Source organism: Erpetoichthys calabaricus, chromosome 14, assembly GCF_900747795.2.
Source record: "Erpetoichthys calabaricus chromosome 14, fErpCal1.3, whole genome shotgun sequence".
NCBI lineage: Eukaryota > Metazoa > Chordata > Cladistia > Polypteriformes > Polypteridae > Erpetoichthys > Erpetoichthys calabaricus.
Genome location: NC_041407.2, coordinates 41,794,882 through 41,812,336, shown reverse-complemented (window position 1 = coordinate 41,812,336; position 17,455 = coordinate 41,794,882). Strand labels below are relative to the sequence as shown.

General features: G+C 38.1%; 1 protein-coding gene across 2 annotated transcripts in view; it reads left to right on the top strand.

The window, feature by feature from the left end:
* Window positions 1–17,455, top strand: part of ppie (peptidylprolyl isomerase E (cyclophilin E)) — a 68,193-nt gene that overhangs the window by 47,696 nt on the left and 3,042 nt on the right. Inside the window, exons 6-9 of one of the 2 annotated variants that reach the window (XM_028819654.2) lie at window positions 11,456–11,556; window positions 11,715–11,838; window positions 12,008–12,193; window positions 12,402–12,544. In XM_028819654.2, coding sequence (XP_028675487.2) covers window positions 11,456–11,556; window positions 11,715–11,838; window positions 12,008–12,193; window positions 12,402–12,544 — 554 coding nt within the window. Of the gene's footprint in view, window positions 1–11,455; window positions 11,557–11,714; window positions 11,839–12,007; window positions 12,194–12,396; window positions 12,545–17,455 lie in introns of both variants that reach the window. The other variant, XM_028819655.2, reaches the window with a different exon arrangement.

Genomic DNA, 17,455 nt, shown 5'->3' with positions numbered 1-17,455 from the left:
AGTAAAGATGTTGTCCTGTCCTTGAATGAGTCTTCCTTGGCATGGAGCATTTATAACTTTAACTTTAACGTCAGATGAACGTCGAACACGTGAGAAGGCAACATAAAGTTGTCCATGTCCAAAAACGGGCTCAGAGAGGTAGATGCCAACCTTGTCCATGGTTTGTCCTTGTGATTTGTTGATGGTCATGGCAAATGCAGGTTTAATGGGGAACTGTCGGCGTTTCAATGTAAAAGGTAATTCTAGGTCAGAACTCGTAAGGTCAATTCTAGGAATGAGAACAGTATTGTTAGCATGTGATCCTGTAAGAACTGTTGCTTGAATAACATTGTGTGTCATGGTGTTGACGACTAAACGTGTGCCATTGCATAAACCCTGTTTAGTGTTAAGGTTTCTTAATAGCATGATTATTGTTCCGTTTTTAAGGCTAAGATTGTGTTGTGGTAATCCGGCTGGGTTAATAGTGTTCAAATATTCTAAGGGGAAATTCAGATGTTCATTGTCGTCATCAGAGTCCAGTTTGTCAGAGCTTAGAAAGAGCCGTGCCTCTCCAGGAAGTAATGAAATGACCTGGTTATTAATGTGATCAACATTAATATTTTTTGGACATAATATAGTGCGTTGTGTTAAAAGGGGCATTTGGTCTAATGAGACCACTGTTCCAAATATCTCCGTAAGTAAGTCGTCGCAGATGAAGGGTTGAGGAATTGTAATAATATCTGGGTGAAGTCCATCTGTATTGGTGAGTGTACAATGTTCTAGTTGTAATAACCAATTGTTATATTCGTGATCTGGAAATCGCATTTTTTGTACCAAGTGTATCTTTAGAAAGCAAAGCCAATTGTTTGCGTAACATTTTTTGTTCCGCGGTTTTAGAAGCGCGCCAAGGTGAATTTTTTTGTTTGATGCGGGTTCGTGTTTGTGGTCCCGTTACTCGAGCCGTCTGGTTTTGTAACCGTGATCGTGAATTGATGACTTGTTTGATCTTTATCGTTAGGAATATGGATAAGTAATAAGTAGGATCGAACTCACTGTTAATATGCGGACTGTTCGTTTCTTCGTATTATCACCAATCAGGTCTCGCGCCTGTATATGTATTGTAGTTCGGTCTCGTGTTGTTTATATGACGTCATCGCGTCTTTTAAGGTGGACTGAATAATAGCTGAGCGCATGGCATGTGGAGCAATAGGTAAGCACTGTCTAAAATCTATTCCTAATAAAAGTACCTTTACTCCAAAGGGAATATTATTATTCATCAACGCAATGCCAATTGTCCGCGTATTTTAAGGTGGACTGAACAATAGCTGAGCGCATTGTAAGTGGAGTAATAGTTAAGCACTGTCTAAAATCTCCTCCTAATAAAAGTACCTTTCCCGCAAAGGGAATATTATTATTCATCAACGTTTGTAGAAGTTTATCAATGGTGTTGAGTAAGTGACTGGATGCCATTGTACATTCATCTATAATTAATAGTGTGGCAAGACGGATGTCACGTGCATTGTTACTGTGCATTGTCATAGTGGATACCGATGTTTCTGTGATTGGGACCGGTATTTGGAATAAGGAGTGACATGTGTTTTTGGAGCCGAGACATTTTTTCTTCCGCGGTTTCAGAAGCGCTTTGTAGGTGCCGACGTGATTTGTGCATATTTGCGTTCTTGATTTGTTTCAGGGTGCACTGTTCCAATGCGATGTAATATTTGTCCACATACGCGAAAGCAGTATGGGTCATTGCCTTTTGGTGACCTGATATTTACTCCGGTAGATGCAAAATCAAATGAACTATTGTAGGATGTAATGCAGATGCGCCGCCGTGTATTTTGTTGTTTCATGCGGGTTGGTGTGTTTGGTCCCATTATCCGAGCCGAATCGTTTTGTACCCGTGAGCGTGTATTCATGACTTGTTTGTTCCTCAGCATGCGAAATATGGATAAGTAATAAGGAGGATCGCACTCACTGTTAATATGGAGCCTTTTCTGCAGTTGAACGGTTAATAGTGCTTTATTGTAAGGAGATCCACCTATGCTGCCTAGTGTGAAGGTGTTGAGATGACGTATGTTTAATATGGACGGTTCCTTTAGAAATGGGGCTTTGGGTGTCACTTCTTATTTATGTTTGTGGGTCTGATTCGTCGTTGTTGTGAACGTTTCGTGTGCCATGTCTCGTCTCTAATGGGACTGGCGTGGCGGTCACGGCTTCTTTTTTTTGGTGCGTTAGGAGCTTGTTAAATCCTCCTGTTTGTGTGGGTCCCGTTTCGTGTGCAATGGGATTCGTGCGGCGCTGTGTGTTTTTTCGGCGTCTGAGCGTTGGGGATTGGTGGGGCGCGACCATCTTCTTTCTTTTTGTGTGCCAGGGGCTTGTTGAATCCTCCCCTTTGTGTGTGTCCCATCCGTTGCTTGTAGGGTGGGTGGGGTGGTTTTGGTTTTTTTTTTTTTTGTGTGCCAGGGGCTTGTTGAATCGTCCTCGTTGTGTGTGTCCCGTCCGGTGCCTGTGGGGGGGGGGCTTGTAGGTGGGCGCGAGCGGCTTCTTTTTTTTTTGTGTGCGTCGCCTGCGTTTGAGTCCTTTTTTCTGTGCTCACTCCTTTTTTCTGTGGTCGCGGCCGGCTCTCGCGCAGCCTCATTTCTTGGGGCGCCTGCGCAGTACGTCTTTTTGCGGCTACGGCCCATGGCCGGATGTCCCTGCGTCCATCCAGTTTAGCATTCTCGGTTAGTAATATGGATATGTATATGTATATATATATATATATATATATATGTATATATATATATATATATATATATATATATATATATATATATATATATATATATATATATATAATATAAGCACTGCTCACAAGATGGGGAGTTTTTACTGCTGAAATGCCGACCCTATTATCTACCGAGGAAATTCACTGCTGTGTTTTTGGCTTATAGTAGATTTGGGGGAGAAATGACACTGCACATCACCTGAACACTAAGTCAAGTTTGGAGGTGGAAGCATCTCCAAAAGCAAATTCAAATGGGATTGTTTCTCATCTCATTTTACTGTCGGACTTCATGTAATTGAAGGAACAAGGAATTGGACCCACATACCAAAAGATTCTTCAAATTAATCTGCTGCCATCCACCAGGGTGATGAGGATGAGATGTGGGTGGATCTCCCAGCAAGACAAAGGTCCAAAACAAACACAAACAAAACTGTCAATTGGATTCAGTGAAGAAAAAATGAATTTGTTAAAATGATCCAGTCAGTCACCTGACATAAATCAAATTGAACATTTGTGGAAGGAACTAAAGAATCAGGGTTCACAAGAGGGCCCCTCCAGAATCTTCAAGATTTAAAGACAATCACTTTAAAAGAAGGGGTCAAAATCACACCTGAGCACTGCAGGCAATTGGTTTCGAAGCTGTCATTACAAACAAAGGCTATCAAACTGGATTTATTAAAGGCCGACACCTATCTTCCAATCTCCGACGCTTGTTTAATGTTATATATTCACCAGCAAAATCAAACACCCCAGAGATATTACTATCGTTAGACGTAGAAAAAGCATTTGATAGGATTGAATGGAACTACCTTTTCACTGCATTGGAGAAATTTGGGTTTGGCCCGAATATTTGTGCATGGATCAAACTACTGTATACCAATCCAGGAGCTTCAGTTTGTATTAACAACATTTGCTCAGACTACTTTAAGCTAGAACGTGGTACCAGACAAGGATGTCCCTTGTCACCACTGCTGTTTGCAATCGCCATTGAACCACTGGCGGTTCACTGTCGAAATTCTTATCAGATAAAGGAGATTATCAGAGAAGGACTGGAACAGAAAATTTCTCTATATGCAGATGATATGGTTTTATTTATATATCAGACCCAGAAAACACTGTCCCTGCAGTTTTAACAGCACTAACAGAATTTCAAAAGATATCCGGTCTCAGAATTAATCTGAATAAAAGTATACCCTTTCCAGTGAATTCACAAGCATATAATATTAGATTGGACACCCTACCTTTTACCATAGCAGATCAGTTTAAATACCTAGGGGTAAATATCACAAGTAAACATAAAGCTCTTTATCAACAAAATTTTGCCGTCTGTATGGAAAAAATTAAGCAAGACTTGCATAGATGGTCAACCCTTCATCTCACTGTAGCCGGAAGAATTAACATTGTTAAGATGAATATCCTTCTTGACAGCCGGGCCGCGAGAGAACTGCTGGCAACGGAGACTCACTCAGACTTTTCAGAACGCTTGGCGGGCGGGGCTTTGCAGTGGCACAGAGAGAAGAGAGAGACCGAGGTGAGAGAGTATTACAACAAAGTATTTTATGGTTTCGACAGTTTCCCCATATGACACGAGTCTATAGAAGTCTCGTTACTACGAAGTACATTCAGCAGATGCTTTCATTACAACGAACTGACCTTGAAATGCTTGAATGAATCATCCACAGAGCAGTTAGATCTGTGCTCACAGCTCAGTTGTACACATTTACACAACAATCCCCAAACAGAAACATTGTAAAAAAAATTCTTACTTCGAACTTTCCTCGTATTTTTTTTTTTGCTGTTTTTATTTTCTGTGGTTTTCAGTGATACCTTTTGCTTATTGCTTGTCAACTTTTGAAAAACATCCATTGGAATTTAACGCATTGTCACCCTCCTATAGAAACGGCAGACACGAAAAAAACGATAACAGTGTTAATGTTTGTGATGTGCAATCTGTTGGAATGGCAAATGCAAAGCATATGTCTTTGTTATATGCAAAAAAGAAGAAAAATCTCGGGTTGCAAACGTATGTGAACTGCTTAATAACTTAATAATAATAGAAATGTTATGTAAATTTTGTATAAAACTCCCCCCCCCTCCCCGACCGGTCCGTGGAAAAATTTGCATCTAATAAAGTGGTCCTTGCTGTCAAAAAGGTTGGGGACAACTGCCCTAGAGGACATTGGGAAGAAGATCTCTTAATCAATATATCAGAAAAGGAATGAAAGGTAGCAAAGCAGAGAATTCACTCGAGCTCCATATGCGCAAAGCATAGAATTATTCAACTGAAAATTATATATCGAGCTCATCTGTCTCACTTAAAACTGTCCAAAATGTTTCCAGGGCAAGATCCAACCTGCGAACGCTGCAACCAAGCTTCTGCCTCACTGGGTCACATGTATTGGGCCTGCACCAAACTAACATTGTTTTGGACCAAAATTTTTAAGTGCCTTTCAGACAGCCTTGGGGTCACAATCCCTCCTAACACATTAACAGCTGTGTTCGGTGTTCTTCCAGACGGACTTGAAGTGGAGAAGGACAAGCAAACGGTCATTGCATTCACTACACTTGTGGCACGCAGACTTATTTTGTTAAATTGGAAGAATCCTAACTCTCCTCTGATAAGTCAGTGGGAAACCGATGTTTTATATTATTTGAAATTGGAAAAAATCAAATTCTCAGTTAGAGGATCTGTACACAACTTTTTCAAAACCTGGCAGGATCTAATCAATTTTAGAATAAGAGAAATAACTATTACTGCATTTATTTTCCTTCTCCATTTTTATATACCTATATATATTTCTACCTTTCTTTTGTTTATTGTTGCCTTATTAAAAAGCCCTAAGCAATTCTCCGTTGGCTAAGCTGTCCTTCTCAGGGGTGGGGTTTGATTTGTCTTCAATTTTTCTTTTTTTTTTGTTATAAATTGATCTATTTGTATGGAATGATTACAATAAAATTAATAAATAAAATTAAAAAAAAAATGGCTTCTCCACAAAGTATTAAATTAACGTGTTCAGTACTTTTTTCCTGTGTAATTCCACTTTATTACACATACTTGTATTCACAGCCTTTAATGTTGTGAATTCTTTAGATTTGTGGATTTCTTGAGTTAATACCAATGTCTGGTGAGAGTTTCACGTGAATCATCAGTTACCAACTGACTTATAAAATGAGGGTTAGGATTTTTCCAGTTGAGCAAGATAAGTCTACATGCTAGTAATGTGATATAGGCAATTACAATCAATTTGTACTACTCCACTTTAAGCCAGTCTGGGAGTACACCAAACACAGCTGTTAATGGGTCATTATGACACCAAGACTGTCTGATAGGCATTCAAAGATTTTTGTCCAAAATGATACACTTCCAAACCACATGGCCCAGTGAGGCTGGAGCTAGATTGCAACACTCCCAGGTTTGATCTTGCCCTGGATACATTTTAGACAATTTTAAATGTGATCAGTGAAAGATTTTAAGTTGAATGATTGAATGCTTTGCATATGTGGAGCTGGAGTGGTTACTATGCATGGCTGCCTTCCACTCTTTTTCTGAGATATGAAGTGAAAGATCATTTCCCCACCATACCCTAGGATCTTTGAAAGGAAGAAACTTTAATATGTTTTTATATATTATTGAGATGCTGTCTGACTCTGCAAGACTTAACAGTATTTTATATGGAACAGAAATGGATGTAAGGTGTGAAAAATTGGGTAGGTTCCTTTCAGCAAAATTTCTTATTTGAAAGCAGTGGAAAATTGTGTTTCTGTAAAGTTACATTTGAAGCTCAAATGTTAACAAGATGCAAAAATATTATCTGTATACAATTCTCTTAAGTGTTTTAATCCCAAAGGTTTTCCAAAGATCATGTATTGTGTATGTTTGAGAGGGCTGAAAAAAGTGATTATCATGTAGCGGTGCAACTGATAAAAGCTTCTCTGCCTTGAAGTGCATCCCACATTGTTTCCATATACTGTAAAGGATGGATTGGATTATGGATCATTGGTATGATAATTTGTGTTTACTGGAGGACAAAACGGAGCATATGAAGACGTACAGCAATGTTTTATTTCTATTGCAGACCACACTTGTGTATATTCATCAATTTGTGTCAATTTCCAGGTCTTTATTGCTTGTGTATTCGTTATCCAGTAATAAAATTGAATGTTAGGTTGTCCTATGCCACCTTCTGCTTTAGGTGTTTGTAGAGTTGCTTTTTGAATGCGCAGACATTTCGAATTGCAAATAAATGAGCTTATAATTGAGTCTAATTACTTAAAGAATGATTTGTTAATTTATATAGGGTTGCTCTGAAGTAGAAAATGAAGCTTGGAAAGGATGTTAATCTTGACAGTATTGTTTCTCCCTGCTAATGTGAGATGGAGGGTAGACCATCTGTTCACATCTTGTTAGATTTTTTTTTTCCATGCTGATAGCAAAATTGTGTTGGAAAAAGAGCTTTATATTTACTTTTCTTTACCCATAGACATTTAAGCCGTTATGTAAAATAAAAGGATAGATGTCCAGTCTAGCACTGTGTGCTAGAGACTAGCTCACTGGAAAAAGCACACTTTTATTCAGATTCATTTTGAGCCCAGATATCTTTTGAAATTCTGCTGGTGCATTAACTGTAGAATCCCTGAAGTTTTTATTATTGGATTTATGAAAGGCAGATGCTTAACTTCAAACTTTCAGCATCTCTTTAATGTAATGTATTCACTTATAAAAATCTAACATAACCAGAGATTTTATTTCTTTGGAGGCAGAAAAAAAAAAAAAAAAACTTTTTTTCCCCCGTTGTCCTTGACCTCCTGACAAATGAGAAGAAGCTCGTAGCCCACTTTTGTTTTGCATATGTGTGGGTTAGTAGAATGCTTGAATCCAACAATAAAACTGAATAAAAAATCGTTAAAATAACATGTTGATGTGAATATCCATGTGTGAGGAAAAGTGAAATCCACTATAGACATTGTGTTGTCTGTTTGCTCAACAAGACACCAAGAAGAAATGATTGAGCTGGGTTTGTATGTCTACTTTTATCCTTTCAGTGCTAACATTTAACAAGTACCATTAACTTACACAAGATGTTACAGGCTCACATCAAATATGTTTTTATTTTATGACAATAATAATAATAGCAGTTCACTAATCAAAGCGTTAAATGCAGGAACAATGTGAGATTCAAACCTGTTATCTCGAGGTTGCCAAGCCATAGCTTTGCCACCTCTGCATAGATCTGAGATGGAACAGCATTACCACTGTGACAACTGTTTGAAAATGAAATGTGCCAACTCACGTATGTGAACATCTTTTACTTTGTACTGGCTGATAGTTGGGCTTCAGCAACATGTCAGTTGAGCAATTTCTTTTTCTTCGGTTTTATCCTTCAATAAAAGCATACTTGTTTTGTTACACCTTATTGTGAGAGTTTCTTGGACATTTGGGCTTCATTCTTCACACATTTTACACTTCATGTCAACATTATGTTATTATTACTATGAAAACATAGTATGAAAAAATTTTCTGTCGTTTATAACGTGAAAACATTTTCTGTTTTAGCTGTGTGTTCAGCATTTGTTGCATCACATTTCCTCTGTCATTCTATATTTACACAGATCATTGTAGACACAGAACACACATGAAATGTATGTATTTCAAATCACAATTTTTTATTACCTATACAATTCCTTACAAATGCATCAAAAGATAAACACTTCAGCACAGACTTTAGCTGTGAGGATTGCAGCAGGGTGATGCCTTCATCTGACTGAATGGAGCGGGCAGAGGCGGAGGGTTTAGCAGGCAGCATTCTGTTAATCCATACATTTGAAAAACAAAAGAGGGCTATTTTAGCACACTAAAAGGATGTCAGGGACATCGAAAAAAGTTTTTTTTTTTTTTTGTTTCTGTATCCAAAGAAATACGATCTCTGGTTATGTTAGATTTTATGGGTGAATACATTACATTAAACAGACGGCAAAAGTTTAAAGTTAAGTGTCTGCCTTTAATAAATCTGATGTGGTCTTGAGATATTACAGAAGGAAGCACCTTCTCAATCCTTCTACCTAGACCTTTGTAGAATAACTTCCCATCATTATTTAGAGGTGAAATTTGTCTGTATAATGAACATTGCAATAAGTTCTTATTTCTCTCTAGAAAATACAGTAATTAATGCTTGGTGAAAAGTTTCAGGTAGAATTTTCTTGTCTCTAGCTTCTTTAAATGTCGCTAATAATAACGGAGCTAACTTGGTTGAAAATGTTTTATAAAATTCCACTGGGTAGCCATCAAGGCTAGATTGTATTGTGTCTTGTATTCTATAAACTGAGTACTTCCTAAATGTGTGAGTTATAAATATGGTCAAAGATTTTATCTCAATTTGCATCTGTAAATTCTGTTATTGCATTGCGTACTTCCTGCTTGTGGATTTATTGTCCATTTTACTCCTGCAGAGATGTCTGAAGATGCATTTGTCTCTAAAAAATAGTTAGTTTGTTTGGAGGTGAATTCAGAAAAGTTCACATCTGTGCGAGAATGATTCTAGCTCCAAGATCAGAGTGCGGAGTGGTGGCTCTGAGGCTAAAGATCTGTGCTGGTATCCAGAAGGTTGGCGGTTCGAATCCCTATCACTGGCAAAAGAGATCCTACTCTGCTGCGCCCTTGAGCAAGACCCTTAATCTGTAATTGCTCCAGGGGCTGACCCTGCGCTCTGACCCCAAGGGGCATGCAAAAACTAACAAATTCTTAATACAAGAAATTGTATAAGGCGAAATAAAGAACAAAAAAAAAAAAAAAAAACACGTTTGTTTAGAGAACATTGTACTTACAAAATTTGATAATAGGCAATAACTTATTAGCGATAAAGAAATAATGAATTCTTGAGTAACTATTATGTACTGCTGAGAAGACTACTGCTGTAGTTGATGCACTCTCTAGGTCTGGATTTAAAACACAATTAAAGTCTCCAGCCCTTACATAGCCCGTATGTGTGCTACTGATGCAAATACATTTTGGATAAAATCTCTATTATCCACATTAGGTGCATAAATATTTATCAAAATTACATTTGAATAAATTACTCATCACTATGACATAGTACCCTTAAGGTTCAGATACTACGGCTGATGCATAAATGAGTTTGTTTTATGTATTAAGCTTCCCACAGGAGGCTCTGAGGCATTTGATCTGCACCAGCAATTGGAAGATTGCCAGTTTGAAACCCCATAAACACGAAAAATGACTGGTGAGCAAGGCCCTTAATCTGTAATTGCTTCACCCTGGGTATGACGTTAATCTGCATCCAGCCCTGCAGGCAGGTCCTCCAACTTGCAGGGAAAACTTGGGGATTGGTGGGAGGACTGTTCCAGTGTGGTGCTGAGGTGACAACTGCTGCACTCAGGTCCCAATCCAGGTGGTTCGTCATGTGGTAGGTGCAGCAACACGTTATCAACGCATGCTTCCGACACTTCCCACGCTTCTAGTTTTGTTTGTATAGCTGGAGTGAATAATTTAGCTGATCCAGTCTCTTTGCAGTCAAAACTGGTCCTTACTTGTTAGGTGAGTCTCCTGCAAAAATGCTATCTTAGCATTTAGGCCTATTAGTGGGCGAGTACTTTTTTTCATTTTAGATCGTGATTGAGACCTTTGACATTCCAGCTTACAAAGTTCACTGTTTGATTAGAGACACTGCTTCTGAACATTTGAGGACATTTTATAATCTTCAGTAAAAGTAGAGTGGTGTTTCATAAATTAGCTTAAACTTTGATTTAATATTATTATGGCTAAGGAAATTATTATGCTGCCACTTTCAGTTGTGGGGGCAAAATGGATAGATAAGAACGAACTTGCTCAATTTCTCTTCCCTACCCCTAACCCTCCCAGTTTTTGAATCCCCAAGTGAGGCTAGACCCCACTTGACAGAATCCCAGTTTTATGAAATGCCAAGAGACCGGGCACGTCCATAACAAAACAAACCCCCAGCAGCAGTGTGGTAAGGATTAAATTGAGATATCTTATGATAGTAGTACAGATACAGTAAACCTAGGGTATGATGTTAAACTGTCTCCTGAAAAAAGAGGATTTTTTTGTCTGACATTTTCAGTTACTACAGTTACTTAATTTTTATCCAAATACAGATATATTTAACAGAATAAACTTCAATATAGTAACTGAAAAAGTGTCCAAAAAGGAAATAGACGGTATAGTTAAGGCAAGTGTTACATTAAAGATAAGTTCTGTTGCAAGCAATTTCTTCCTTGCATTACCAAGACATATGATTCATGTTCATATTTTAATGGATGGTGGGATTAGTCTATTTAGGGTTTTTTTTTTTTTTTTTTTTTTTTTTTGCTTCTTTGGGAGAACTGGCCATCGACTTTTGCTTTCTGTATAACTGGAAACAAGAGGCTATATCTGATGTCAACTTTGTGTACACACTGTTTAAGGCTGTAGAATATAGCTCGTTTGCCATTTGTTGATTGAAGGAGAGAAATCTGGGTGAATACAAATATGATTGTTTTCAAATATAATCTGTTTCTGTTTGAGAATCAACATTATTTTTTTTTAACCCATAGTTTGTTGAATTTGACAATCTGTCTCTGAGGCATTTGATCCATATATGTGTTAAACTACTGAAATCTTTCTCTTTCTGAAAATATTTAATGTTGTGTGGTGTCATTTGACGGTATTACTTTGTGTTCTGTTATTTAAAGTGTGGTCGGATGATGATTGGTTGAAGAAATTTTCTGGGAAAACGGAAGAATCAGAAGGACGAGAGTCAAGTGAAGAGCCCAATAAGCTTGACACTCAGGAGGTAAGACAGCAGTTTTGTATGACAAAACTGTAATTGAATTGAACTGTAACTGAATTGTCCTGGCTCCTCCCAGGGTGGGACTTAGCCCACCATATGACACTACAGAGAGAGAAATGCACTTAATCACCATTAGTAACAGGATCCTTTTCCATTTTAAGACTGGACCTCCTGCAAAAAAGGGGAGAGTAAATCCACAGGTATACCTGGATATTAAAATTGGCAACAAACCTGCTGGCAGAATCAGATTCCTCCTGAGAGCTGATATTGTGCCCATGACAGCAGGTAATTAAACTTTGTTAATGACTTTTTGCATGTGGGTTAAATATGAAATACTTGTACTATATATTACTAGTTTGATTTTAATGAATTTCTGTAAAATCCTCAAATATGAATACTCAAACTGATATGATACCTTATAATTATCATTTTTGCTTCTGTTCTATTTCACCAGAAAACTTCCGCTGTCTCTGTACACATGAAAAAGGCTTTGGATTCAAAGGCAGCAGCTTTCATCGGATCATTCCACAGTTTATGTGCCAAGGGGGAGACTTTACCAACCACAATGGCACAGGGGGAAAATCTATCTATGGTCGTAAATTTGATGATGAGAACTTTATTCTAAAGCACACGAGAGAAGGTAAGGTAAACATTTGAAATCTTTCTGTAATTGTATAGGCACTTTGAGTGTCTCCCACATTCATATTTGTTTGGCATAGAAAGCTTTGACCATGTAACCATAATTATACAATTAACTAAATGTAAATCTGGATAGCTGTGCCAGTCTTAAGAACTCATGCTGACTGTTACAATTTTCCCTTATTTTGTATTCCATTTGTCAAGTCCAGGTTTGTTGTCCATGGCAAATTCTGGCCCGAACACTAATGGATCACAGTTTTTCATCAGTTGTGACAAAACAGACTGGCTTGACGGAAAACATGTGGTCTTTGGAGAAGTTATTGAAGGAATGGACGTGGTTCGTGCAATAGAGGTGAAGAGCAGAATTTTGTCCATAGAAGCATAAGTTCTCCTTCAAGTTAATGTAGCAGCCAGGGCTGAATGAAAATGAAAATTTTATATTATGATATAGTTGTAAAATCAGTGAGGTTAAATATTATATCTACAGTATTCTAACCCTTTGGTTGGGACTGTAAAAAATAAGGCATGAAATTCAAACATCTGAAACTTCTTAGCACAAAGGGCTGTGTATTTGTGTCTTTTTCATTTTTGTCTGTGTTCCAATTGCTGATGATGCCCAACTGCAAAAAACAAAAGTGCTCTTAGTTACAGTCATTTGTGGCCTAGTAGCAAAAGGCAGCACAGGGTCCATCAATGTCAGAAGCCTGTGGAAAGCTATCAACCACTAGAAAGATACTTCTGGGTGGATTTGGTCACTAGTTCTAGATTATTGTCATGTCTTCCTTACTTGCATGTCTGCCAGACACTATTATGTAGTTGTTCCCAAATATTTCAAGACTTGTTACCCCATTTCATCTATGGAGCTAGGAGACGCTGTTCCTGCTGCTCTTGAGATGGCCTTGTTCATACTAGGGCTGTCAGACCAAATGTCACTCTATGAATATAATTCAAATTTATTTAAAAAGGCAAAAACTGACATTCTGTTGTGAAAGTACAGATGTGTGTTTTATCATTATTAATTTTGGCATTGAGTTACTCCAGATGAGCTGTGCAAAGCTGCAGTATTTTGCAGAACTATTTTTGTAGTTCACGTTCGCTGTCAGCCATTTTGTAATTTTAAATGGTTAGCCTATTAACCATTAGTATTAGTATTAGTAAAATTTACAGGAAGCCCCTTTCACAGCATGCTTTTTTTTTTCTTTCTTTCTTCGATCCCAGAAGTGTATTTAGAGCACTTTTTCTAAACACTTTTGCATCTAATTCTGCCCTGTTCTCAATTAAACCCAAGATCCCTGACTGTTGTTGAATGCTATGTGTAGCATAGCATAGCATATCAAATGAAAAATACAGTGGGTATAGAAAAGAATCACCCCCTTTGAAATATTCCTATTTTTTTGCTTACGGTCTTAAATGAAAACACACAAAGCAATATTTTTCCTCCAGCTTTACTTACTCAATGCAATCTATTACAGCTACAGTTCAGAAGAATTTTAAAAAATAAAAAACAAGAAATACTGAGGTTAATAAAGGATCACCCCCCCTCCTAAACAATACTTGTAAACTCAATCAGGTGTAAGTAAGCCCCATTTCCATTGCAGACCATAGTTACTAGCTTCCACCTGTGATCAATTGTACTCAGTGCGATTAGTGAAGCATAAAAACAGCTGTTCCTGAAGCATTCCCTTGCTTGTTAGTGCATCTGACAGCAAACAACTGACCATGGGTGGCAAGCCACTTTCAAAAGATCTCGGGGATAGAGGTGTGGGCAGACATAAGGCAGGAGATGGATACAAAAAAATCTTAAAGGAGTAAATTCCATAATAAAGAAATGGCAAGTATTTGGTACTAATAGGACCCTCCCTGGATTCGGCCGTCCCTCCAAACTCTGGTCAGAGGGACAAGAAATAATTAGAATATACCAGTTCAATTTAGCTTGTGGGAGGTTATCAGAAAGTGCTATGCTATGCACTAATTTATAGGTAAGCATTTAATCTAACTAAGAAGATACTTCTATCAGCTTAGCATGACCTACATAACTGCTGAATGGCTCTTACACATTACTTATGTTTAAGCCAGGCATGAAGTACTTAAGTATTACCACTTTTGTCCTTAAATAAAATGTCATTTTCATTGCATCTTCAGAACTTGCCTTTTCATAGCAGGCACTGTGTTCTTGTTCAAATCTGCATCATTCCTCCATTTTCAAAGCAGAAATGTTTACCTCATATCCATCTTTCTCCAGAGATGAATATACATCTGCCTCAAACCAGTAGGTGCTTTCTTTTATACTGTGGCTTGATGGCTATTTTTAGTAATTGACATTAGCCAGAAAATCAGAGGATTGAAAATTCCTTTGGTCTTGCTGAAGTTGCTTTAAGTGAATTGTGATGTAGAAGGTAAATAACAATATGCCCAAAAGTCCGTCCATCCATTGTCCAACCCGCTGAATCCAGACACAGGGTCACAGGGGTCTGCTGGAGCCAATCCCAGCCAACACAGGGCACAAGGCAGGAACCAATCCCCGGGCAGGGTGCCAACCCACCGCAGGACCCACACAAACACACCAAGCACACACTAGGGCCAAGAGGAAACCGGAGCACCCGGAGAAAACCCACGTAGACACGGGGAGGACATGCAAACTCCACACAGGGAGGACCCAGGAAGCGAACCTGGGTCTCTTTACTGCGAGGCAGCAGCGCTACCCCTGCGCCACCGTGCCGCGCCCAAAAGTCCCCATTTCACATTTCCATACAGACATATACATACTGTTTAGTTTATTTGAACTTAAAATGTGATGGTTTAACGCTTCTTTATAACATTTTCTGTATATTTGCATATTTCTCCCACAGCTCTCCGTATTATAATTATGTCTATTTACATGTCAAAATTCAATGCTGTCTTAAAATACATTTTAATACCCTTCGGTTTCTTTAACTGATGTTTGTTTCAAAACAGTAACAGATCTAGTGGATCCCTTCTCTGAAGTTATTTCATACTGGCTCACAATGTCTTTTGAAACTTTTCCTTTTCTTACTGGCCCCTCGAATACTTCTGCATCTGCTTCCCCCTTCCCCGGCTGTCCCTGACATTGTGATGTCATCATTGAGCTAAATCGCCTGCTTCTCAGCACCTTTTGTCCTGTGCTTGCATTTAACTTTCTCCATACCTTTTTTGCTAAACTCTTGGTTTAAATACACACAATTAAAAGCAATGCTACAGTCGATTTTCCTTATTAGTCTAATAGTATAGTCATGGTCACACAGTTTTTTCACATTAAAGCTACATACTATCAAAAATAAAACACTCAGATTTTATTATTTTTACTCAGTCTTATTTAATAAACTAAAATACTCACATTTTCTAACTCCATCACAGGTGTAATTAAATATATTTAAGCTACCTGTATTAAAATATTGCTGCGTATGTAAAGGAGGAAGATAGCCGACAGATTGTTCGGACCCTGACTTGCTACTGTGACAAACCATGACAATCCTGTAAGCCATGCGGGAGCCACTTTTCTGGGTGTTCTTTATTCCAAATACCCTGATGTTAACTGTGCCCTGCTGCTGTCCATTGGATACTTCCAAAATAATAAAACGAGCACGCCTTTGAACTGCATGCCTTTTGCCTGCTTTATTACTTTGCTCGCTATTCTCACACTGTTGCAGTCTTACTGACTGACCTGCATCCCCTCGTCATCCTTTTCAGGACAGAGAGCCATAAAAGGAACCACGAAACTGATCTTAAACCCTTATATATATCCAGTACATTTTTTTTTTTCTTTTAACCTTGGTGGTTTATGACAATGTTGAGTGGGTGTTGTAGTATTCAGCTGGCATCGCTATGTTGCAAACATTGTGACATGTATTTAAATAAGTTGTCAGAGTACCACTAGGATATAGAAACATACATGTAGACTGGCCAAGAATGATAAATGCCAGGAATTAACTGAAGTTCGAAATTGTTTTTATTTTTAATTGGAATATTCAAAACTTATTTTTACCCCTAGTTCATACAAATAATTGACACGCAATAACACAATAATAAAGAGCATTAATTTTTTTTTTTTTTTTTTAAGTTTATTCTGTGTTTAATAGGTTTAGTGAAATGCGTGACAGTTTCAGTCTTAAGCGGTTCTCAATAGAAAGTCTGTGTCTGTACTTGGATTTTCAGTGCAGTGAATGCAGAAAAAACTCACATGTGTATGATTGGGAATTGCAACAGGATTTTCATGCCCACATTTGAAAGCTCTGGATATTCAGTATGTAACTTACCTTATTTTGTGTTGATATTAACTTTCAGATCTCCGTTCATGGCAATCGCTAGTAAAATCAGTTGCCGAATTAGAAGGAGATGAGAAGTGTGGGTCCTGGTGCAGCAATTGAAAGGATTGTGAATCTAATATTTTGCATTATCAATTGCAAGAAAGTACATACAGAACTGCACGGCCAGATATGTGAAATGCTTTCTGGTGTCTACGAGGTCAAGCTGTTTTGCAGGCAAGAATTTGTTCAAGAAAAATAAACTTGTGTGGTGTTCTTCTTTAGACTTAGAAACCAAAACACAAGCTTTTTAATCACTGCCTTGTTTTTATCATGCACTTTTTATATAATATTTTATATATAAACATCGAAATTTTATTGCAGCTGGGCAATCTATTCAATTATATTAAGAGGGGAGGCTTTCTGCTTCCTAACCCTCTTTTATAATGACCAGGTGCTTCATGTATAAACGGTGCGTATGCACAAAAATGTTGCGTACACCTGTTCCCACGCTCACATCGCGATGTATAAAGCCTAAACTTGGCGTAAAGCCACGCACATTTTCACGCCAGCTAAATGTTTGGTTTACACAAGTTCTCCGCTTGGTTTTGCAAACTGGCGGCACCCAGCATCAAAGCAGTGCTTTTGTTCCAGTGTGGTTTCCCTTTCTTTTTTAGATCCACATCCCCGAAGCGGCCTTATCAAATACACTGAAATTAACCTCATATTGTTTATTAGTTTATGGCATCTGATTGTAATTAACCTGTAACAATATAATGGTCCATGGAATGGCCAAACTATTCCAAATACTATAGCTGCTACAGCATTGTTACTCTCACTGTTACCACTCAGTACAATACCACTCAGAGTATTTATATCACTGTATCTGAGTGTGGAATCACAGCTCTACGGTAGCTGATCAGAAAAAGAATTATCGGGATACAGCATCAAGCACATGCACCCTCAGTCATGCGCACATTCTATTGAACTGGTCTCGTACG